This window comes from Heteronotia binoei, chromosome 4 (genome assembly GCF_032191835.1).
Source record: "Heteronotia binoei isolate CCM8104 ecotype False Entrance Well chromosome 4, APGP_CSIRO_Hbin_v1, whole genome shotgun sequence".
NCBI lineage: Eukaryota > Metazoa > Chordata > Lepidosauria > Squamata > Gekkonidae > Heteronotia > Heteronotia binoei.
In genome coordinates, this window is record NC_083226.1 from 84,072,552 (window position 1) to 84,098,184 (window position 25,633).

At 42.8% G+C, this 25,633-nt stretch overlaps 1 protein-coding gene across 1 annotated transcript in view; it reads right to left on the reverse strand.

Annotated features, from left to right (window-relative positions):
• The window catches only part of SHC3 (SHC adaptor protein 3), a 107,522-nt gene that overhangs the window by 74,406 nt on the left and 7,483 nt on the right, over nt 1-25,633 (reverse strand). Inside the window, 1 exon segment of the mRNA XM_060235485.1 lies at nt 11,153-11,223. Coding sequence (XP_060091468.1) covers nt 11,153-11,223 — 71 coding nt within the window.

A 25,633-nucleotide genomic window follows, 5' to 3' on the forward strand; every position in this document is an offset into this window, starting at 1 on the left:
TAAAGACAGCTACACAGCAGGTAAATTTTTCAAAATGTTCACAAACCCTTTTTTTATATAGAGAGGGACCGCGTTTCCGCTAAAAATCACTCTCTACCCCTTTTATTGTCAAAACTTTATTCTTTTATATTATGTGACTCTTTACACTTAAATCCCAGCCTTTTCCGTCACAAAGTTTTAGTCCCAAAGTGGAGTTCTCTGCATCTTGGCTTCTTTTCCTGTCTTCCAATTTTCACTTCTTCGTACCGCAAACAAAGCTAAAGTTCAAAACTTATTTACCTCAGAGTCTGTTATTTAAAACAGCCATTCCTCCATTTCATTAAAGATCTTTTTGACAGCCCAATTACTTCAAAAGGGGTTGACTGCACCTTCGCTAAGAGTCCCCCTTTCCCTTTCCAATCTTTCCACTCAGGCAGCACAGGCAAAAATAATCAGAGACGGACTTTCATGCAAATTTATAGTTCCAGAATTCTATTAAATTTCCAATATCCTCGCCTTTATCACCACTCTTCACGTCTCTTCTCCCAGCTGTGGGTAAAAATTAAGTGCTTTGCTTATCGCAGTTTATTTCTGCAGTGTGAATTTGAAATTTCATGCAAACTGTGCCAATAGCTTTTCCAAAAGAAAGTATAAGATACGCTTACTGTTTCCAGTCCTTTGCTCTCCAGTCCTCCAGGATACTGGGGGTCACAGTTAACACACCAATGACATTTGTAAGCCTTGGCAAGAGAAATAGTGGATCCTGGTAGAGAGACCTCCATCTCCCCACCAATATCTCTGCAAACTCTTTCTGCTAGAGAGCATCTTTCTGACACTCTTTTAGGGGAGTTCAGCTATGTGAACCCCCTCTCAGGCTCACAATCAGAGTGTAAGCAGAGAGCCCTCAGCTAATCACTCAGTACCACTGCACCACTGCACCACTGGACCCCCGCTGTCCATCATGGCCACATAGTACACCAGACCCATCACCACTGTAATCTGGGCTGGGAGCCAAGAAGGGCCACTCATGAAGTTCTGCACATAGACCAGGTCCCCTGGGGCGAACCCACAGGAAGCCTGGTGGACTTCTGTGGAGGGCTGGAAATCCAGAGCTCAGTCTGGGTGTAGCTGGTCAATAAAGGTAGACTGCTGTTCCATCAGGAGTTCTGCCAAGCTGCAGCCCATGGATGCACAAGGAATGACTCTCTACACCAGGAGGAATTCCCCTAGGCAGCCTTCCCAGTCCCCATGGACGATGAGACAGAGCGATTCATGGTCCTTACTATCCGCTCCACCTGGCCATTGGCTGCTGGATGGAACGGCACCAATCTGATGTGCCAGATCAGGTTCCGGGAAACAAAATCCTGGAATTCTGCAGAAGTGAATGCCATCCCATTGTCCATCACAACTCTGTCTGGGAGGCCGTGCATTGCGAAAGCTCTATGGAGCACCCGAATGGCTGCCCAGGCAGAGGTTGATGCCATGGGAGCCGCCTTCAACCATTTAGAAAATGAGTCCACCATAATAAAGAAAAGTTGTCCTTGGAAGGGGCTGGCAAAGTCAAAATAGAGTCATGACCAAGGGTTGCATGTGGACTCCCAGTGCATTATGGGAGCATACACTGGTGCCGGTCTGGTCTCCTGGCAAGGTTGGCATCTCTTAACCTGGCCTTGATCTTCTTGTCAATCCCAGGCCACCAAATGCAACTGCAGGCCAGTACTTTCTTCCTCATGTGTAAGGTGGCCAGGACTCAACACAGGAGCTGCAGCATGACCACTCTGCTCCCCCAAAGTAAACACCCCTTGTTGGCTGAGAGGGCCTCCCAGTGAGAAGCGAAATGTAAAATCCTGGCCCAGCCAACTGGTGGGCCATCCCCTCCACACTCAGTCCAGAATGTGGGAGAGTAACAGGCTACCAGGACATCACAGCCATCTGGCAGCACAAGGTTCAACACAGTACTAACCCCGTGGGACGCATCGCAACCCAAAATGACAAGCAACTGTTCATCAAAGTGGGCCAGCAAGCTGTTGGAAGTAAGCAAGTACTTAATGGCTTTGAAAGTGGTTGCTTGCTTGTGGCCTCAGATCCAGGGTGCTTTTTTATCTAGCAGCCAGTGGAGGAGCTCGGTGACAGCTGCCTTGTGGGGTAGGAAGGCATGGTAAAAATTTAGGAGCCTGAGGAATGCCTGGAGTTCTGTCACAGGATAGATTTCATTTGTGTCCACGCTGTAGCCCAGGAAATCAATGCAGGGGACCCCAAGGAGACACTTTTCCTTTTTCACCTTGAGGCCTGCTGACTCAATGCATTGCAAGATGGCATGGAGGTGAGTGATGAACTCCTCTTTGTTGGGGGTGGTGATCAGCACATGGTCAGAGAATGGCTGTGTTCCGGGAATGACTTTAAGCAAAGAGTCCATTAAGTTTTGGAACCTAATGGTGCCATGCTGACCCTAACCTGCAACCTCTTGACTCAGAAAGCGCCTGTCAAGCCCCGATATTCCAATAATGAGATCCTTTGTTATTTCAAATAGATACATTTATTAGAATAACAGGAGATGCTTCACTGTCACTTGTCAGTGAAAAGACTGAGGCAATACAGGTTACACATTCACTATATAGGATAACATAAGCCATTACCAAATGGCAGCAACATTCAAACCCAAAGGTTACCAGGTTAACATAAACACCGTAACTTTCCACTACAAAGCATTCTAGCAGGGACCTATGAATAGATAAGGTCCCTGAGAACCAGGGAGGGTGATATGTGGCATTAGACACAACAGGCCTGGGTTATAAACAACACCATGCCAGATTCCCAGACCAGCTAAGCAGTAAATAACAGAAGGTAACAAGAGACCCTGAGCAATAACTAAAGAGAGAATGGAGGGGCTTGACAGTGCTGCAATGGGTGACTATGGTCTGTGCTTCCACTGCGGCCTCGTCACTGTGGCCTCGTCGCCTGAGCTAAGTCCAGTTTTCCAAATATTTGGACCCCCCCAGTGAAGCAAGAACATGGCTGACTACAGGGACTGGGACATGGTCCTGCAATGCCTTGTTAATCATGAATTTGTAGTCCATGCAGATACGGACGCTGCCATCCTGCTTCATGGGATTTACCACAGGGGTCTCTCATCATGCATTAGATACCAGTTCCAGGACCCCTTCCACTACAAGGTGGTCCAACTCTGCCTCAATTTTAGGCTTCAGCACAAATGGGACCCGGTGGGCCTTCAGTCTTATGGGCAGCACGGCAGGGTTCAGCTGTAATGACACTGGGAGACTGGTGTAACAACCCATAGTTCCACTGAATATAGACGGAAACTCATTACAGATATTGGAGAAATTTGGGCTCACAGTGGCTAGGTGAAGGCCAGTTATGCAGATCCCTAGTGTCCGGAACCAAGCCTGTCCCAACAAGCTAGTAAAAGGACCCTCCACCACCAAGTCCAGGTGGCCTTCAAAGTGCCCCTATTTTACTCGAAAAGAGTCAATGCCTTTAACTGCCACCACCTGCTTCTGAAAGTCCCTTATGAGTATGGGGGCTGGCCTGAGACGGTATCCCCCATTTGGGCAGAGTCTCTGAAGCGTCTTGGCTGATACGATCAAGAACACATATACAACAGAAACATTATGGCCTCTGATTTTAACAGCTCCTCATGAGAAGGACAGCCACTGAGTTAAAGAAACACATATTGGATAATAGTATGTCATATAATATAATCACAAAATGTCTTCTTCTGAATTTGAACCATACCATCCCCAAATTCCAAAATAATTTGATTTTTGAATTCAAATTCAAAATTCAAAATTTTGTTTAAGACATCATTTTTCAAAGGGGGTTCAGAGAAGGATATACAAGATTTTTTTGGGGGGGGGGGTGGGCCTCATTATTAGCAAACTCAAAGGATGAGAAACAAATTACCACAAAGTGGCCAACTTCATGAAAGGAATCTTTTCTGAATACCTCCTCTTCCCTCAGCAGTCACATGTGCCACCCAAAAAGCTACTCCTGAGAGTTGGGAAAGCCTCAAAAATTGTATGGGATTCAGTAGAAGTGACAGCCTGGGGAAGATGGGTGGACAGAAATCAGCACCTTTGCTTGTTCAGTCTTTGGTTCCATTCATGCCAAAGCTCATGTGATTGGTGATGATTTCCACCAACCCCCAGTTGCATCCCTCACAAGGTACAGTTTTTGGGACTGCCATGTAAAAGAGGGCTATGTAAAGACCCCTTCTTTGAACTTCACTCTGTTCACTGAATAACTGTACTATGAATCCAGGCCAGAGCTTTTCCGAGACATAAACCACAGCTAGTCTCCATGGACACATTTTCATCATCCATGTATATAGTAGTTGATCTTTCTCTTGAAGTCTATTGCCATTGGTCCATATAATAACACATTCAAAACTCTATTCTTGCTCTGGCTGTTGAGTCAGAGGTGTGAACTTGAGCCTTTAAATTACAAGTCTCCTTGCCCTGTGGCTCTTAGCCTGGGGACTCTGTAGGAAGGTGAGTAACTCTGCACAAGTAGTTTCAAGAGGCAGTTTGGCAGTGGCATTTTCAGAGAACTCAAGATAAACAGAACCAATTTTGAAATGGATTGCAGCAGCATGGCTGGTGAGGGAGCTGTAAAGTTTGTGGGATGTTTGTACTCTTACCTGAAGGTAACAGCAATTACACTTGCAGCAAGTTGGTAGCCCTGCTAGAGGAGAAGAAACAGGGACTTGAGGCACACTTGTCCACTCTACAGTGTATAAGGGAAGGTGAGGACTTCATGTACAGAACCCATGAAGTACTCTTGAGAGGACGAGGAAGAAGAAAAGATATCTCAGCAAATGGAGGAGTGCCCAACATAGGAGGAGGGCATGTGGAAAAATGTAACCTGCAGAAGCAGGATATTCAGGAGACATTCTGAGCCTTTGCTGCTAAGCAATTGGTTCCATGATCTCCCCACAGATACTGATTCTGAACCACTGGAACAAGGGCTACTTCCCCAGCCTCCACAAAGATTGAAGGAAGTTTCTCAGGCCCCCATGGATGAGAAAACTCAAGCTTCTGCTCCCCGATATAGGAAGAGGAGGGTACTGGTAATTGAAAATTCTTTACTCAGAGGAGTAGAGCACAAAGTGTGATGTCTGAACTTGTCATCTCAAGAGGTATGCTGTCTACTGGGTGTACTTATCCAAGATGTGACAGAAAGGATAGGAAGAATCATCAATCTCACAGATTATTATCTTCTTGCTGATCCATGTGGGAACAAATGATACTGCCTGACACAGCCCTGAACATATTAAAAGAGACTATGTAGCTCTGGGTCAGAAGGTAAAGGAGATGGGAGCATAGGTTGTGTTTTCATTGGTTCTTCCTGTTGAAGGCCATGAGTTAGGATGGGAAAGAAGAATAATGCAAATAAATGACTTGCTACATAGATGGGGTCATCAGGACAGGTTTGGATTTTTGGACCATAGCTTACATTTTCAAGATGAAGCTCTTCTATTGGGAGATGGTATGCACAAAGGTAGGGGAAAGGGAATTTGGTAAAAGCCTTGCTAACCTAATTTGGAGGGCATTAAACTAAATTGTATGGGGGAGTGATTCAATAATTCAAAGCCTAATATGATGCTGATAACTGGTGATAAGAATGCTAAAGTTTTGTGAGGAGGGGCACATATACTAGGTAACATTAACTTGCAAGTATGTAAGTAAACAAAACCTCAGGGTGCATAAAACATGGATTTTGGTGTCCCTACACTAATGCACAGAGAATGGAAACAAGCAGGAGGAACTGGAAGTCCTAATACAGGAAGAAGACTATGACTTAATAGTCTTGTTTTCACTAAGGGGGAAAAGGAGGATACGGGTAATTACCAACCCATCAGCTTGACGTTTATACCTGGAAAAGTTCAAGAACAAATCACCAGTCAGTCAGTCCTGGAACATTTAGAAAGAATGGCTATGATTACTAAGAGCCAGCATGGGTTTCTCAATAACAAGTCATGTCAGACTAACCTTATCACCTTTTTGAGAAAGTTACTACCTTGCTTGATAAGGGAAATGCTGTAGACATAGTTGATCTTGATTTCAGTAAGGCTTTTGATAAGGTTCCACATACTATTCTTGTTGACAAGTTGTTAAAATGTGGTTTGGATCCTGTTACTGTTATGTGGATCTGTAACTGGTTGACAGATCACACCCAAAGTGTACTTGTGAATGGTTTCTCATCCTCTTGGAGAGAAGTGACAAGTGGAGTGCCTCAAGGATCCGTCCTGGGACCTGGTTTGTTCAACATCTTTATAAACGATTTGGATGAAGGAATAGAGGGAATGCTTATGTAAGCCAAATTGCCCTTAAATGAGGTAGGGGGATTTATTTAGGTGGGCAAGGATAGCTAAATTAGCGGGGTCAACAGCCTTTGTATACCAGAGTGGGGCTTCCCAAACACCCAAACCAAATAATGAGGAGAGGATAAATTAAAAATGGGTATTGATTAGAAAAATAGTTCAAGCATACAGAAAAATAAAAATCACACCAACAAACATACAGTCCTAGGAATAATTGCAGGATAATTGGATAGAGGAACAGATAGGGACAAAACACAGATAGGTTACATACTTTACCCTCTTGAAGACTGCAGAAGGAATGGTCCAGTGGCAAAGATTATAAAGGGGAAGGGAGATCCAGAGATGATCAACATCACTAGCTGTAATGGAGCCGAATTATGTAACTGAGGATGGCTCAGACAGCAAAGTGGGGATACTGTAGAGACACATAATGCTGGCTCAAAGCCAGTCTAGATATAGCCGCATTCTTGACCTCAGGCAATAGCATCAGGTGACCCATGACACTATTAAATGTGACCTGTGACATATGACCCTTGATATCACATGAGGGGCAGGTTCCCAAGTTTTAGAAAAAGGATTAATGGGACTTGATGGGCTTATCTATTGTTTACCCTGGTTAAAACAAATAAATATAGGTGAGGAATTTAGATTTGAATTGACTCCTATTTGTAACACCATAGCAAACACAATGGGGAAGGTCTGCATGACAGGATTAAGTCTTAGGCAAGGATGTCTCTCTTAGGCTTCTTCTTTTTGTCCAGCAATCTCCTAAATTTTTAACAGGAACAGTATTTTGTTACATGTGTGGGCGTAACAGCAAGCTCTATTGTTCAGTGGCTGGCTACTTCCATTTGCATTTCCATGTGAGTGGCAGGAGTATGTGATGGTCTCGCTTAGCCTCCATGGAGGTGGGTAGGAACAAGAGTTGTTGAAGGATCTTCCAGGAATATGGCTTCTGAAGGGCGGTTGCTCTATGCACTGTCTTTGCTTAGTGACAAGGACGCCATTGAAGTTCTGCAGGGCTTGGCTGGAAAGCTTGCTATCTGGGCGCACACTAGTACAAAGTCATTATTTGGGCTATTATTATACCCACTGCTTTCTTCTTGCCACTGAATGTCCATAGAAGCAGTGTGTTAGTGTTATTTGATGGCATAAATCCATAACATAAGCCCACAATGACTAAAGTCCTGTCGTCCTAGCTCTGGGCCAGAGTGAGCACAGTTCATAAATGGTGAAAAGGGGGTTTGGGGGGTTTACTCTTATTAAATTTGCATGATACTAAAGTGGGAGGGGTTGCAAATACAGTAGGAGATGGGGACAAGATACAGGATGATCTTGACAGGCTGGAACACTGGGTTAAGACAAATAAAATGAATTTTAACAGGGATAAATCATATAAAGTTCCACATTTAGGTAGGAAAAATCAAATGCATAATTATTGGATGGGGAGACTTTTCTTGACAATAGTATGTGTGAAAAGGATCTAGTGGTCTTAGTGGACTCTGCACTGAACATGAGACAGTGGTGTGATGTGGTAGCTAAAAAGGCAAATGCAATTTTGGGCTCTATCAACAGAAGTATAATGTCCAGATCACATGAAGTGATGATATCACTTTGCTCTGATTAGACCTCACCTGGAGTATTGTGTTCAGTTTGGGGCCCCACAGTTTAGGAAGGATATAGACAAGCTGGAATGTGTTCAGAGGAGAGCAATGAAGATGGTGAGAGGTCTGGAGACCAAGTCCTATGAGGAGAGGTTGAAGGATCCAGGTATGTTTAGCCTGGAAAGGAGATGGCTGAGAGGCAATATGATCACCGTCTTCAAATACTTGAAGATTCAGGGCTTTTTTTGTAGCAGGATCGTGGTCTTGCAGCCTGCAGCGTAGCTGCTAGGCTGCTTGGAGCTGTTTGCCCTCCAGGGCGGGAGAGTTGGTCTGCGCCCTGTTTGGGCGCGCTTTGCAGGGGGCGGGGTTTAGCCGCGTCAACGGCTAGCTCCCCGTCCCTTTCCTCAGTCCCTCGGCGATCGGCCCTCCCACCCGCCCTGTCTGCTATGTGGGCATTGCTGGTTGCTTCATTCGGGGAGCCGGGTAGGAATTTTTTACGCCCCAGCTGATTGGCTGGTGCTGGGGTGTGTTTTTCGCCTACCCTGCATAGCAGTGCAGTGGATTGTGGAATTGGCTTTGGGAAGGTGCCTTTAAATAGGCGGTCACTTTAGTTGGCAGGTTTTAGGGGTTTAGGACACTATGCGGCTAGGGGAGGACTGTGAAGCATCCCCCCCCTTGGGGGGAAATTTGGGGTCTGGCATGATCGGCCTTGGGGTTTGGAGACCCGGGTTGGAGAATGCAGACTGTCCAGGAGGCTCGGCTAGAGGGTGCCTTTCTGCCGAGACGTGCATCTGGGTTTGGGCCCTCTGGTGCGGGCCTCCCTGCTGGGCCTGCCTGGAGGGAGCTGAGCAGCTCAGCTCCGGAAGGGGGGCTGGGTCCTCGCCCGTTAATGGCAGGGGAGCGGTCGCGGTGACCCCTAGCCCTGGCCAGGCCGCTGGTGGGGTACCCTTGCTGTTCATGTTGTAAGTTAATAAAGTGGCCCAATTTCAATCCAATGCATTGTGTCCGACTCGTTATTCCGACCTTGGTGGGCAAACTCTGTTGCATATTAGGCCACACACCCCTGAGGTAGTCAATCCTCCAAGAGCTTACAGGGCTCTTAGTACAGGGTCTACAGTAAGCTCCAGGAGGACTGGCTATATCAGGGGGCATGGCCTAATATGCAAAGGAGTTCCTGCTACAAAAAAGCCCTGCTTGAAGGGCTGTCAAATAGAGGATGGTACATAATTGTTTTCTGTGGCCCCAGAAGGTAGGGCCAAAACCAGTGGGTTGCAATTAAATCAAAAGAGCTTTTTTTCTAAATATTAGGAAGAACTTCCTGACAGAGTGGTTCCTCAGTGGAACAGGCTTCCTTGGGAGATGGTGGGCTTTCCTTCCTTGTAGGTTTTAAACAGAGGCTAGATGGCCATCTGACAACAATGCTCATTCTGTGAACTTAGGCAGATCATAAGAAGGAGGGCATGAAGGGTTGCATCTGTGGCCCTTCCTTACATGCCCAGGGAAATGTTGATTGCCACTCTGGGAACAATCAGCATTTTTTTTCTCCAGCCCAGTTTGGCAAGGTATCCTGGAGGTTTCTGCCATCTTCTGGGCATAGAGCAGGGGTCACTGGGGAAGTGGGGGAGGGAAGGCATTTGTGAAGTTCCTGCACTGTGCTAGATGACCCTTGAGATCTCTTCCAAATCTGTAATTCTATGATTCTATGAGAGTGCCTTCAAGTCACAGCTGATTTCTGGCGACCCCCCCCCCCATAAGGTTTTTAAGGCAAGAGATGTTCAGAGGAGGTTTGCCACTGCCTATCTCTACATAGTGACCTTGGACTATGTGACGGAACAGCCCTGGTTTGCCTACCAGACCCCGTTCCCCTTTTTGGAGAGAGCTATTTCTCCTCCAGCCACTTGGGCTCGCTGCCACCACCTGCTCAGTCTAGGGGTTTGGATTGAGAGGAACAGGACTCCCAATCCCCCTCTCCAGCTCTGAGGCCAGGCCTCAAGGTCCTCTGCCACCCTGTACTTGGGTATCACAGAGACCACAGCACTTCTTCGGGGAACCCCTGGAGGACTGGCACCTTATCCAACTACATGCCTTCCCCCTTCCCCGGGGCCCCCTTCATAAAGCAGCATGGTCTAAAGCGGTTGGGGATCTATGTGGTACAAAGTTTGACTGCCAGCATTCAAAACAGTAAAAATATTTAATTAGAAGAGGGGGAAAAAAAAGCAGTTGCATGTAAAAGTTTAGCACAGCACCTGAACAGCAACCAGAAGGACAAATAAAAGGTGGATTTAAACGCATCCTCCCATCCCTGGTTTAAACTTGCCCTGCCTTGTGAAGGACTTCCTTGGTCAGACTGCCTGGAGTCCACTCCTCCTCTCCCTCAGGAGCCCACAGACTGATAACCTCTCTCCTTGAGTGCCAGCCAAGAACTGAACTTTTCCCGCCTCACTCCAATAAAAAAAAAGAACTTCCTGCCCCTCTAGGAGGCTTTCCCCTTAGAGTTGATGGTTTAACTCCGGAAGGGAGGAGGGAATGAAGGAAAGGCTAGGCCACAAAGCCTTCCTTAGCAGTTTCATGTTCCCTCCCAACCAAGCACCACCATTAACTCAGATGGCGTTTCTCCACAGACTACCTTTGTTGCCTCCCATCCAAATACTAATCAGGTCAGACCTTGCTTGGTTTCCGAGATCTGATGGGATTGGGCTAGCCTGGGCCTTTCAGGACAGGGCAGATAAGGTGGTATAGTGACACAATGCTGAGTAAGAGGAATGCAATGTACCACTCAGACTAGAGGTGCAGATTCATATTTTTAAAATTAAAAAAAAAACTATGAGTAGAAAACTATCACATCAGGAGGCCGGCTGGGTTAAAACAATGTACCCATTTTAAAAAAAAAAAATTCAAAGAGGTTTCATTTTTATATGGGGAGCATTAAAAAGGCCATCTTCAATCTACAACCTGACCTGGTATAGTTCCTCTGCTTCAGGAGTTTGCCACAATATTCTAAAATTATCACTGGTCATTTCTGTATTATCTACAAATAATTATGAAATTCCAGTGTATTTGACACCAAACGAAGTATGGAAATCATATGTACATGCCTGCAAATCAAAGCAAAATATAATAGACTGCACATATTCTTTGCCCTTTGAGTTCTCATTTAGATAATATGTTTATTTTGAACTAGCGGTTCAAAAGACAGCTGTGGGAGTATATTTGCAGCATCTCGCCTTACCTGGTAATTTGCGTTCTAGTATTGAAGTCAAGAGATCTCATGGAGCGTAGGACCTCTATACATCCCAAGTACTAAAGGGAGAAAGAAAATATAAAATATATATTATAAGCAAAATTGAAAGCAACATTATAAAAAAATATATAAAAAGGTAACCTAAGGCCACAATCCATCTCTTATTAAGCCCTACTCTTATGCTTACTGCTCACCCTTGGCTGAGCCCAGTGCTAAGTATATTGTGATGACCAGCTGCTCCTTTCGCATCTAACAAGGAGAGACAAAGTGCTGGCTTTATCTGAAATTTGGGCTTGCCACTAGGTGCTGGTTGTGTTGGGAAATAGGCTGATATCATGTTCTCCTAGCCAATGATAGAGGGGTTGTTTTTTTGTCAGAGCTTTTGACAGGGTTTGAACTGGCACCTTCTGCTCAGAATTTGGGGTGCTTCTGGATGCCTCTTTGACAATGGAGGCCCAGGTTTCCAATGTTACCAGGATGGTATTTTGCCAGCTTTGCCAAGTCATGCAGCTTTATCCATATCTGTCTCACCAACACCTAGCTACTATAATCCATGCAACGGTCACCTCCAGGTTACTGTAACTTGCTCTACATGGGCCTGCCCTTGAGACTGACCTGGAAATTTCAGCTGGTGTGGAATGCAGTGACTTCCTCATGGGAACTCTGCACACAGCTCACATTTCCCCCGTGCTATGGGAACTGGATTGGTTCCCGGTGGAATACCAGCTCAAGTTCAAGATTCTTGTGTTGACCTTTAAGACCCTTAATGGCCAGGGATTCACATATCTCTGGGGCTGCCTCTCCTGGTATACTCCCAAGAGAGTCTTTTGCACTGATGAACAGTTGACTTCAATACTAGAATGCAAATTACCAGGTAAGGTGAGATGCTGCAAATATACTCCCAGCCCAAGAGATATCCAGCTGTCCTCTACCTTTCTCTGCCCTGGCCTCAACCTGGTGGGACTCTCTGCCAAGTTCCATCCAGGTCCTGTGGGACTTATTACTGTTCTGCAGAGCCTGTAAGGCAGAGATGTTCCACCATCATATTTGGTTGAGGGCAGTGACAGTTCTATTTTGGCACTCCCACTTGTCCCACATGACAGTGGCACCTCTAGGATGCTGCCATCTTATCTTTTTAGGGGTTGGTAATGTTTTTGATGCTATTTATTTCTATTTAATCTGTTAAAACTGTTATATAACTTGATGTGAACTGCGCTGAGTCTGGTTTCGGGAAGGGTGATCAAAAATTCAAATAAATAAATAAGGTGGGGAGGGAGGGAAAGATATGGATTTTTTTTTATTTTAGTTTTAACTGAAAGTTTTTAAACTATTATTATACTCCACTTTGAACAAGGAAAGGTGGGGTAAATAAAATAAATTAATGTATTAATATGGCTGTGATTGATGGACACTGCAGCAGAAATTAGTAGCTTGATTTGGTTTTTCTACTTCCTAGGCTTTCACTGGTTTCAAAAAAGTAAATAATTATACAGAAAAGAATCTCGTGCCTTCTTGAGCATTTTCCACTTATTCCTCAAAACAACACTAATGTAATAAAAGCTGAGTCTCCTTCTTTGAAAAATATAATCAGATAGTGTTTATCATTGACTTCTCCAGCTCTATCAGGTGTAGAACAGTAGTTCAGCCTGCATTCTCTAACAATGAAATCTGAAGAATCATCCTGGACAAACTAAAGAGTATAAAAATAGTGCAGTAAACTGTCATCTTAACATTTTCAGAACATTAACAATCAATTTTCAGAAACTCCTGCTCAGAGAAATATGTTCTAAACAATATAAGCAGCATTTTCAGAATCATCATTTGTAGTGTTGGCACAGAAAATCCCTGAAAAGCCTTGTTGACAGCCAGTCATTTGCTATTCTAAAAATAAAGCTTCAAAATTAGAAAATGCCTTAGGCAGATTTAAATTCATGGCTATCTGAATGCAATCTGTCTCACTGTTGCATTACAATAGAAAAGAGGAGCCCATCTTTGAAAACTCGCCACAATTTATTCAGGTTGAACTGATCATTTGTAAAGCAATGCAATAACACAGAAATGGTTTCTTCTAGGGGGGGGGGGGAATCTATGGTGTTAATTGTATGAGAACTATATGAATACAGATATTAGTCGTGAATGACCACACGGCATGATTGACTCATGCAAGCCCTGTATACAAATTGCTTCCTAACGGAGGAGGATTAAGTATAGCAGAACTCCAGTCAATCATGCTAGTTTAAGGTTGCATTTTACTTTTACTAGAATAAAGAATCCAAACAACTGTGAATAATTATTTGGGGAGAAAGTTACAGAGTTGTTACAACTAAAATAGGACTAGACATTCATTGTTTAAATATTAAGCTGTTATTGGAATCATAATCCTGATACTATTGGTGGGAGGGCAGTCAAGTCTCTAGCCAAATTCATGTTGGCTGTATTTTCATGCAGTTTATTTGACACAATGAAAATTTCTTTTGCCCTAGCTATGATATCATAGCAGCTGGTTAGGTTATATACAAACCTGTACAACCAGATTATGATAGGACTTCCAAATCATTAGGTTGTCCCCAAAAAAGGAGGAGGAGGAACATAGCTCCTAGTTCCTTATTTCACTTTACTTCATTATTTCAATTTATATACCAACCTTCCCCCACAAAGTGAGGCTCAGAGGGGTTCACAGCAGTATAAAAATAGAGGTAATAAATACAGTTAAAACAGGATAAAATACAGAGTATAAAAAGCAAACAAAAAGCAAACAATTTACAATGGTGGATCCAGCATTAAGCCCCCCAAATATGGCTGCTCCATAAATATGGAAATCTTCAATGTTAATACAATCTCTCTTGCATGTCTATTCCTCCCCCCCACTTTGTCAACACAATCAATAAACATAAGAAGATGCTTTACACTGAGTCAGACATTGCTTTCTTTTGCTTAATAGGGTTCCTCTGAGTAGGGTTGCCAAGTCCAATTTAAGAAATACCTGGGGACTTTGGGGGTGGAGGCAGGAGACTTTGGGGGTGGAGCCAGGAGACATTAGGGGTGGAGCCAAGATCAAGGCTGTGACAAGCATAATTAAACTCCAAAGGGAGTTCTGGCCATCACAATTAAAGGAACAGCACACTTTTCAATGCCTTCCTTCCATAGGAAATAATGAAGGATAGGGGCACCTTTTTTGGGGGCTCATAGAATTGGACCCCCTGGTCCAATCGTTTTGAAACTTGGAGGATATTTTGGGGAGAGGCACTAGATGCTGTACCAGAAAGCTGGTGCCTCTAACTCAAAATACAGCTTCCCCCCCAGAGCTCCAGATACCCGCGGATCAAATATCCATTATTTTCTATGGGAATAAATCTCCATAGGGAATAATAGAGTTCCCAGCAGACATTCCCCCCCCTCCCCCTGCTTTCTGACGACCCTTAAGCGGGGGGAGGGCCTCCAAATCGGGGGATTCCCTGCCCCCACCTGGGGATTGGCAACCCTACCTCTGAGTATAAATCTTTGGATTACACATACCCTGGAAATGTTGTGCTTCCCAGGCAAAGAAGGACCCACTTTTGATCAGGATATATAGAGAAGGGGCTCCACCCCACACATACACACTGGGTTTTTGGGGGCCATTTTTTACTCAGATCATTTTCTAACAACCAGTTTTGAATTATGCTTGTTCTTGCATTTAATGTTTCCTGTGCTTTTACTCCACCCACTTCTAGTCTTCTTTTCCCTGACTAGACCATCATGACAATAAGACAATCCCACCTTATGCTCCACATCAGAATTTAAAAAAAAATTCTTATACATTTTCAATTCAAAACTATTTTTATAGTGATATACCACTAATTATCAACATATTGCTATAAGGTGGCACAGGAGTGGTCATTGCTGTTCCATGCTCATCTCCTTTGTCCCAATTCCCTTCCCCCTACACCATCATGGAAAGAATTTTTTTTCTTCCACAGGTGTAGGCAAGGTTTTAAAAACCTACACATACCTGGCAGTGATGATCAATATAAGATGTGATTAAGTGCCTCTTCATAAGCCTTCCCAACTCCTTAAAAATGTTGTATTGTTATTACTATTATTATTATTAACATTCTCCTCTTCATCTTCCTCATCATAAAATTGTTTTGAGAGCTAGTTTGGTGTCGTAATTAAGAGCAATGGACTCTAATCTGGAGAACCAGGTTTTATTCCCCACTCCTCCACATACAGCTGCTGGGTGACTTTGAGTTACTCATAGTTCTCCCAGAGCTGTTTCACAAGAGCAGTTCTCAAAGAGCTCTCTCAACCTCACCTACCTCATAGGGTGTCTGTTGCGGGGAGAGGAAAGGAAGAGAAATTGCAAGCTGCTCTGAGACTCAGGTTGAAGTGTGGTATATAAATTCAATCTCCTCCTCCTTGTCTTCTTCCTCCTCTTGTAAGACGACGAGGACAATGATGTTGTTTTGGTTTTGTTATTCCTTCCTATATTGGTGAGGTCAATGGCAATTCCTACAATGTGCATTTTTTGGTACAAGAACTGATCAGCGAATCAACATCATGACAATCTTTCAACCAATCACTGGCAAACGGGTACTGTCAGACCTAGTCAATCAGTTCACATTATGGAAGGTAACTGTCAAACACATGCAAAACTGTTCCAAAGGTGTCAATTCAAGTCTGTTATCCAATCAACAAACTTAATGTAAATGGACAACAAAAACAAGGTTGTATTTGCTCTGGGGCTGTGTTTCAGGCCATTCAGAAGACCAAGTTTACCCACATAGAAATATGAACCCTGTGCTGTGTTGTGATAAAGTGACAGTCTTGGGCTGGGATACCAGAGTTTAAATCCCCACTTACCATAAAACTAATCCAGTGGCATTGGTCCCATCCTAATAAACTTCACAAGATTTTAATGAGGAAAAATGGGAAGAGAAGCAGGAGAGATCAATGTTTGCTGCCCTAAAATCCTCATAGGAAAGGAACACAAACAAAATAATTGGTGGTTTAAATAATAATAATAATTATAAACAATGGCAGTGAAGAATACAATTGAGCTTTCTATTATCTGTAACTTTTTTGTTCCTTTCAGTAGAAATTAGTTGTCCAGTAGGAACTCTCCCACTGGATGATGTGAGGAAGTTTGATTTTGTATGTGATGGAGAAGTATGAAGTACAAGTCAGCTGTACATTTTGTCCCCAATTGCCATTTGAACACATACAAAATGGTTCCAGTCAACCCACAGAATGAACAAACAAGCTGAGAAGCTGAGATGTTGTCCCAGTATAGCTGATCCCAATTATTGTTTTCACCTTGCTGTTTAACAAGGGCATATCTCTAGAGTAAAAAGCATTGAGGAGACTAATGCCAATCTTTAATGAAGGAGTTTGATGCTTTCCAGAAATTACTTTGTAAAAATCAATCCCTATAGTGTAATGATTTGGTTTGTTTGCCTCCCCAGTGCATTAGGGCTTTGTTGGGCATTTTGCAAAGCTGGCGGTCAACTCTGCTCGTTTTGTTCATTTAAACGATACTGCTTTTAACTAACTGGGTCATTGCTCAGATCACTGCTCAAGCTAGTGTGGCCTGTTGGCTCAAATGCTGCTGGACCCAGAGGCATTGTGTCAGACCCCCATTCTCCTATGGAGCCACCGAGAAGCCTGAGAAAGGTTGACTGACCTTACAGCTTTGTAACAACTTAGGTATTTGTCTTCTTCATCTATCCCATGCATTTCACCTCAATGGCAACCCAAAGCAGCTTATATCATTCTCCTCTCCTCCATTTTTTCCTCACAATAATGCTATGAAGTAGGTTAGGCTCAGAGTAATGTGACTGGCCCAAGGTCACCCAGCAAGTTTTCATGACAGAGTTAAGATTTGTTCCTGGGTCTCCCAGATCCCAACACTAATAATGCTGCTGAGGACTGCTGAGGAATTTATACACTAAGATGTGTTATATAGATTATTTGTAATAATTACCAAATCCGTGATAGCAATGAAAGATATTTCAGAAGTTCTTACTTTGATTATTACAGAAAAGTAAGTGATGTTTTCAACAAATATTGCAATATAAAGGCTTATACATATGTCAATTCCATAAAGAAATGTTGGGAAACATTGTCTTATATGCATCACATAGATTCCTAAGAGGTCAGTGTATATTTTAGAATTCTAGTGTTCGGCTGTGAGTCAGTACATTTTATTTTAGGCTCTTCTTTAAATAGCTCAGAGCTGTTTGGAATTAATTTCCTGATCAATCGTAAGATTTCTAGGGTTGTAGCACAAAGATCTACACTTCAAAGGGCTCTTAAGTTTCCACTGTAAATGAATGATAACAAAAACGGTAATAGCAAGTCTCAGTTTATGAGATGTGCACACACCCGCACATACACATGCAGAGGCACCTCACAAACAGGCATTATGAATCAGTACAATTATTCTTTATTCTGTACTTGGTGAATTACAGGTATGACAGTTATAAAACACTTTATTCATTTGTCAAACACATTCCCATTAGCATCACAGAGGTTAATTCAAATAGTATATTTTACTCATCTTTCAGCAGCCCTTGCACATATAACTTTTCACCATATCAAAGTATTTGTTATAATTCTGCTTGGAAAGTGTGACAGAAACCCTCCAAGAGAGCTACAGAAAATAACTATGAACAGACTGGTCAACAATATGATTTCCAAATGTGCCCATACTGACCTGGCTTCTCCTTTACCTTTCTGGCATTCATCTACGTCTTTACCCTGGATGTGCTTCACCAAACATGATTGCTCCGTTTAGCTGACTGCTCTAATGTGAACTGTCAGGGTTCACTCTGATGTTAGATCTTGTTCACTTGCTTGCCTTTGTCTAATCCTCAATAGATTGTAAATTTTTTGAGTTTACATTTCAGCATATCTCTTGCCCAGCTTTCATTTTACCACTTGTCAGTAAGGCCCTGACAATACCTTTTCCCTGATTAAAAATATGCCAAGGTTTCTGCGGATAAAATTCAACTGGATAATTCCACCCTTTACTGCTGTATGAAATTAGTTTGCGATATGAACCGTTTTGGAGGACAAAATACCAAGGATACACTAGTACTTCTTTTTTTTTTAATCACATTAATTTCATATGAATAATAATCTATTATGGCATATTCTAGATAAAGAAAATATTTTAACATATATACTGGTTTAATTCAGCAATTATTACTACTTCAAGTATTGTTATTGGCATTATTGAATATATATGCTGCTTTACAAAGTGATATATGCTAAAAATGACAGGTGCATTTTCAAAGTAGCTCAGAGCCAAAATTTCAACTGTGAATGGGAACAAAGGGGAAATAGCTAATTTGTTTAGCATGATGAAAAGTTAATGTTAATTTGTTTTTCCGGTTATTAAAAATATACATATGTGTCACTCACTAATTATAATATTTTTCTTTGGATCATGTTTCCATATCACGCTGTTCTTGCTTCCTGTGTGCAAGTCTTTAGTAATGATTTTAACTTGAATGCAAGGGTAGTTTCATACTGAATGAAGCAGTCCTTGAGATATTCACAGATCATTTATTCTTGGTAAGAACCAGGAAAAAGATCCTTAAACTTTCATCCTGACTTGAGGCTTTTAGTCTCAAAGAATTGTAAGAAGATAGTGGTTCAACAGCATTTGTGGTCCTTAAGTTCCAAGCTTTTTTTTTTTTTTTTTTAACTTAGAGCCTGGATGGACAGATTGAGGAGAATCACAGCACAAGTCTAAAAGTACTTTCCTGGATTTATTTCTGTTCTAATGGGATTTACTTCTGAGCGGACATGTTTAGGATTGCTCCCATAATTACCAATTTTGATCATTATTACTGAGAAAAACTCCGAACTAAGCATCTTAAGGGTGTTACTTTAGTTAAATTGTGACTTTATATTACAAGCACAATTTTTTTGGGGGGGGGGGGCGGGCGGGGTAGGGTTTTCTAGCTTGATCTTCCATCCTGTGTTTAGCATGATGAAAAGTTACTGTTAATTTGTTTCTCCAGTTTGAAAAATGCCAACTGGATTTGTAAATTCCTGAAGATGTCAGGGTGGGTGGAATTTAGCCAGGGAGGGGAGCTCAGCAAGAATGTGATCCATAGACTCCATCCTCCAAAGCTGCCATTTCCTCCAAGGGAACTGATCCCTGTAATCTGGAGATCAGTAATTCCAGTTGTGCCTTCACTAGAACTTCAATCATAAAACAACCTGTAGGATACAATAAAAGAGAAGAAGGTACCATCCTGGACTTGGTTAAATCAAAGGTCTTCTAGAAGATAAATGTCTTGCGCTTTCTCTTGAAGGCCTGTAACAATAATGCTGGCCTCACTTCCAAGGGGAGTGAATTCCATGGCCTGAGGGAATCAGTCAACAGCTCCACCCACAAGTCTCCACCAGGACTTTTTTTGTGCAGAAATGCACAGTAACACAGTTCTGGCTTGCTTGGCATCAGAAGATGTAGCCTAATATGCAAATGAATTCCTGTTGGGCTTTTTCTACAAAAAAAGCCCTATGTGAAAAATGGTGATGTCAGGGGGTGTGGACTAACATGCAAATGAGTTCCTGCTGGGCTTTTCCTTAAAAAAAAGCCCTGGTCGCCACCAATTTCATCTCAGACACTGCAGGAAGGCATTACCTGTTGATCTTAGGTCTTGGGCAAGTTGATAAAGAAGCCTAGGGCTTTAAATGTCACAAACAGAACCTTTAAATAAATTCAGAAACAAATTAGAAGACACTGTAGCTGTAGTGTACCAGGTTTATATGTTCATTTTGAAATGATCCATTCTCAGTATCCTTAAAGCTGTGTAAATAAAGCATTTAAAGGAATAGTGACTACTGTGCATGTATCACATCTAGTTAACATACTCTTTTTAAAAAGTTAATATACTCCTGGTGGTTTTCAGAAGTACCCATCATTATCAGTATTAATGATGATGAAAAATGCTCCACTGCTCTTCAGCGTAGGCTGGATATTAACATTCAACAATTACTTTTTAAAAAATCAAGTACTGTAGTTATTATTTTTCTTGTGCAATATGTTTGGGTTTTTTTAGATTTTTAGTATGCAGTGTCATTCATGCCTTCATTTGAATCTGTCTTGAATATAACATGTCTCAGAAAAGCTGACGTTTCCCAACTATGTGTTGGACCTTGAAAAGCCTTTGTTCTTAACAATGGAGCACTCCAGCTTTAGTTACAAGCCTGTGCAAAGTTACATGTTTATTTTGTCTCATTTTTTTCTATTTGATCATTTTTATCCCACTGTTCCTTTAGCAAACTCAAAGCAGGTTGCTTGTTCTGTTGTACATAAAGACCATTGAAAGCAGCATGCTGATCAAATCCCCCTCAATATAATAGATAACAGGTGGTGATTTTAATGCTGTCTGTTGTCTGTGGATAGATGTAGCAAAAATAAATATGGTAAAGCAACTCCCTCACTTAAAAATATGTTGAAATGATCTTTCAATCATTTTAATTTGATAGATATTTGGAGAAAGCAAAACCCATCAGTTAAAGATTATACATTCTACTCTCAGGTTCTTAATAAGTATTCTAGAATTGACCTTTTCCTAATCTCAAAACAGCTCAGTAAATTTGTTAATACCACTGGCATAGAGCCCAGTGTATATTCTGATCATATCCTGATTGGCCTGAGTAGGGATGGGAATGAACCACATCACAACCTAAATTTGTCACAAAAATTGCCTAGTTTATGGTCCATGAGCTGAGTCATGCATCATGTGTCATGCGATCACATCTGCAATGAACCTTCCACAAACCTCCATGGTTTTTATGGAGGTTCATGTGGCTCATGTTGGTGGTTCATGCAGCAGTCACACTGGCACCAATCAAATCATCATCAGAACAATGGAGGGTGGACTTCTGCAGCCTTGGAAACACCAATAGTGGCCCTCCAAAGCTTAACAGGCAGTGCTGGCCACCAATAAGAGAGCTTTCATTCTGCTCTACGGGGAACATGTACAGGGGCATCCGACGGTCATTTGCTGATGATGCCAAGCCAGAAGGTGGCTGCTCAGAGGTGCATAAGTTGAGGATCCTAGGGTCCAAAGTATGAAAGGGAAGACTGCTTAGCACATAAGGAAGTTGGAAAGTTGGAAAACCAAGACAAGTAACAGGCAGAACAAGGCCACTTGATGAAGCCAAGCCAGGCGCTGGGCACTCAAAAGCACAGACGTCAAGGATCTAAGGGTCCAAAGTGCAAAGCAGGGGAAGAAATTGTGAGCACAAGTGCCCCAAACATAGGGGAAATGGCAGAGAAAGGATCAACTGGTTGTTGGGGAACCATTTGTTGGAAGAGATCTCTGTTTCAGCTTTGAACAAGAGGAGGGAAACTGGCTGCAGCCAGAGGTGGGGTGGATAGAGCTAGTGAATAAGCAGGCAAGTTTGTTTTGCTTTGATGCAGGGAGGAGAATTAGCTGAAGACTAGCTGTGAGTTTGGCATCTCTAGTCTGCAAGGGGAGGTGTTCTTCATCACAAAACTCATGAAACAAATCAGTTTGGTAAATGTGAAGTTACGTGATTTGTGTAGGCCCACAAACCAAAACAAGCCACAATTTTCCTGGTTCATGCCGATCCCTAGTCCTGAGTATAAATCTTGAAAATAAAACATTGAATACCTGGAGGCTTAATAACAACATACCGTTAGATAAAGAGATAGTGGATACTTTTTAAAAATGAAAATGTTCTTTGATATTAATACTACCAATGCAGTACTTAAAAGTTCTGTCTGGGAAGCCAGCAAAGCTTATATAAGGGGAGTCTGTTTAAGTTTATTATCAGAACAGAAGAAAAAGAAAGAGAAAATTAGACAAGATTCCATTAAAAAATATCAAACATCTAGAAAATATCCATGAATACATTAAATCCAGATCAGCTCTGAAAGAACAGAAAGAGGACAAAAATTAATAGCTGAATTCAGATTTGGGGAAAAAATCCAAAATAATCTAATATAAGTTAAACAAAAACATTTTGAGTTAGGTGAGAAATCAGGGAAGTTAATGGCCGCCCAAGTTTTTTTAAAAGCCAAAAAAACTATATTAGCTGTTAAAAACCAGAATGGAACTTTTGCCACACAATCAGGAGATATATTGAAAGAAATTGTAGCTTATTATAAAAATCTCTACTGTTCACAAAATTGAAATTACAAAGATATTCAAAATTATTCAAACTTTATAAACTGGGCAGGTATAATATACTCTGGTTCTACCACCAGATTGTGTATACATAGGGCACTCTCCTGTTCAGTGTTCCCTCTAAGATGAGTTAGTGTGAGCTAGTTCACAGATTTTTAGCCTCCAGCTCACACATTTTTGTCTTAGCTCAGGAAAATTGACCCCAGAGCACAATAATTTATGCAGTAGCTCACAACTTTAATGCCAGTAGCTCACAACTTTAATACCTGTACAAAGTGAAATTTTTGCTCACAAGTCTCTGCAGCTTAGAGGGAACATTGCTCCTGCTATGGGCCAGGCAGATGAGGAAATGGAAGAATCAGGCCCTGCACCAGTGGAATACCTGCTTGAACAGCTATGTCTAGAAGCAGATCCAGCAGAAGAAGCATGAGGAAGTGTGAGTTGCTCATTCTCACAGGAGATGAAAGAAATGGGACAGATATCAGAGCATCAATTACTGCCGGCTTCTTCTGAGCTAGTAGAGCACAAAAGACAGAGAGAGCCTTTGACAGCCCAAGAAAGATAAAGAAATGCCTGTTTAATTGCACAGCAGCAATTAGTGCTAATGCCTGGAGCAGATTCATTACAGGAACAGGAATGACAAGCTAGTAAGTAGCCGCAACTGGCTTTGGGATCAGCTAATGAGGCAGATAAAAGGCAAACACTGAACAAGTCTTGATGTGGAAGCAACCTGCTCACCACTTTCTCTGTGAGATGATCCACACAGCAAAAAAGGTTACTACCTTTCCTTGCTGTGTTGCACCTTGTCCTGTTAACCAGTTCTTGCTTTTCCAGCTAGAATCCCAGACCCTATCTCCTGCCTTGACTTCCAAACTTTGGACCCTGGACTCTAGACCTTCCTGTTCCCCCAACCTGTGGACTGAACCTTCAGCTTCCAGTTCTGGTTTGTCAACCTTGCTCATATTTTGCCTTTTGATTGTGAATGAAGTTGTGCCTCCCAGAGACCCCAGCACCAGGCTCTGCCCCAAATGCGATATTTGCAGTGGTTGATTGCAATTATACTGTGTATTCCAGAAACCCCATGTGAAGTAAGAGCACCAGGCTCTGCCCTGGATGTGACATTACTCAATAGTTCAATATAATGAGAGGAGTAAGGCGAGGGTGCCCTCTATCAGCATTATTATTCACTATTTGTCTAGTACCCTTTGTAGCATTAATCTGTCAGACACCTAATATAAAGAATGAAACTGTAAATGAGTATTGTTACAAACTAAATTTATAGTATAATGTTTTAACTAATATTAAGAATTCAAGCAAGATATTAGAAGATATGACAGATGAATTTAGAAATATTTGTAGCCAAACAAACAGGAGATAAACTGAAAGAATTTATAGCTACAAATTAACATTGCTGACACCAAGACTTTTTTGCTTAAAGTTAAAGAAAGTGATTATTGTGTCTGCTTAAAAAAAAAAAAACGTTAAGCAAACCAGAGTTGTTAAATATCTTGTATTGCTTGAACTTTGAGGAACTCATGAAGAAAATTAAAAACTTACTATCAACTTAATCACAGCTAAAAGTAATGTTGCTAGGTAAGATAAATTTAATTAAAATATCAGTAGTACCTAAACTGAATTTTCTGTTTTGGAATGTTCCTGTATTGATACAAGAAGCACAGTTTTAAAACATACCCATACCCATACCAGCCAGGCGACGGACCTGGTGTCATCCATGGCGACACTAGGACTCTCCCAGGTTATTACAACGCCCACTCATCAGGCGGGACACATGTTGGACTTGGTCTTTGCGGCCGGAATATCAGTGACTGATATTGCAATGGAAGCAGTGCCATGGTCAGATCACTTTGCCCTTAAGGCTCGTATGGGGGTGTCACCCAAAACCTGTTTAGGCGAAGAGCATATTTTTGCTCACCCGCGGAGCCTGATGGACCCGGAATGGTTCCTAACGGCCCTTCGGAACACCTGGCCCGCTGGCGACTCCCTGGATGATCTGGTAGAGTCCTGGAATGATGGGCTCTCCAGGGCCATCGAGGAGGTCGCACCCAAGCGCCCTCTGCGTCCCCGCTCGAAGCCGTCGCCCTGGTTCAACCAGGAGCTGCGGCAACAAAAGCGGGGACTCAGACGACTGGAGAGGCAATGGCGGCGTACTCGAGACGAAGTGGCCCGAACATCTTATAGAGAGAGTTTGAAGGCCTATGAGATGGCAATCAAAGCTGCAAAGAAAGTGTTCTTTGCGGCTAAGATTGCGTCCACAACTTCGCGCCCGGCACAATTGTTCGACATAATTAGAGGATTTACAACGCTGCCGCAAGGCAGACTAAATTCTATTGAATTGGAAATAGGCTGTGAGGCTTTTGCGAAATTTTTTGTGGATAAAATCGCGTCACTCCGTCCCGACCCCCCTGCCAATTTTGAGACAGTTAGCAAAATCGAGGCCCCGAGTCTGTCTTCGGACTATATGCTGGACGGCTTTAGCCCCCTCATCCTGGAGGAAGTTGACAGGATTCTCTTATCTGCTCGCCCAATTACTTGTAAACTGGACCCATGCCCTTCCTGGCTTATTAAATCTTGCCAGGGTGACCTTAGATATCCTATACGGGATATCATAAATAGATCCCTGATGGAAGGGCATTTTCCAACGCCACTCAAAGAGGCCGTGGTCCGCCCCCTCTTAAAGAAACCATCTTTAGATCCGGCCCAATTGGCACACTATCGGCCGGTCTCAAATTTGCCTTTTCTGGGCAAACTTATTGAGAGGGCAGTGGCGATGCAGCTACAGACCTTCCTGGAGGATGCTTCCATCCTTGACCCATTTCAGTCCGGCTTTCGCCCGGGACATGGGACGGAGACGGTGCTGGTCGCCCTAGTGGATGACCTTCAACGGCATCTGGATCGGGGCGGCTCGGCGGTGCTGATGTTGTTAGACCTGTCGGCTGCGTTCGACACGGTCGACCATCGGCTACTGAAGGGTCGCCTCGCCGACGCGGGGATTCAGGGGTTGGCCTTACAGTGGCTTTCTTCTTTCCTTGACGGTCGGGGACAAAGGTTCGCAGTTGGGGGGGAGCTGTCCCGGAGGTGCACACTTGATTGTGGTGTACCACAAGGGGCGGTTCTCTCCCCAATGTTATTTAACATCTACATGCGGCCTCTTGCCCAGATTGCCCGAAGGTACGGGCTAGGGTGTCATCAGTATGCTGATGACACCCAGCTCTATCTACTGATGGACGGCCAGCCGACCTACGCCCCGGAAAATCTAGATCGGGCATTGCATGCCGTGGCTGAGTGGCTCAGA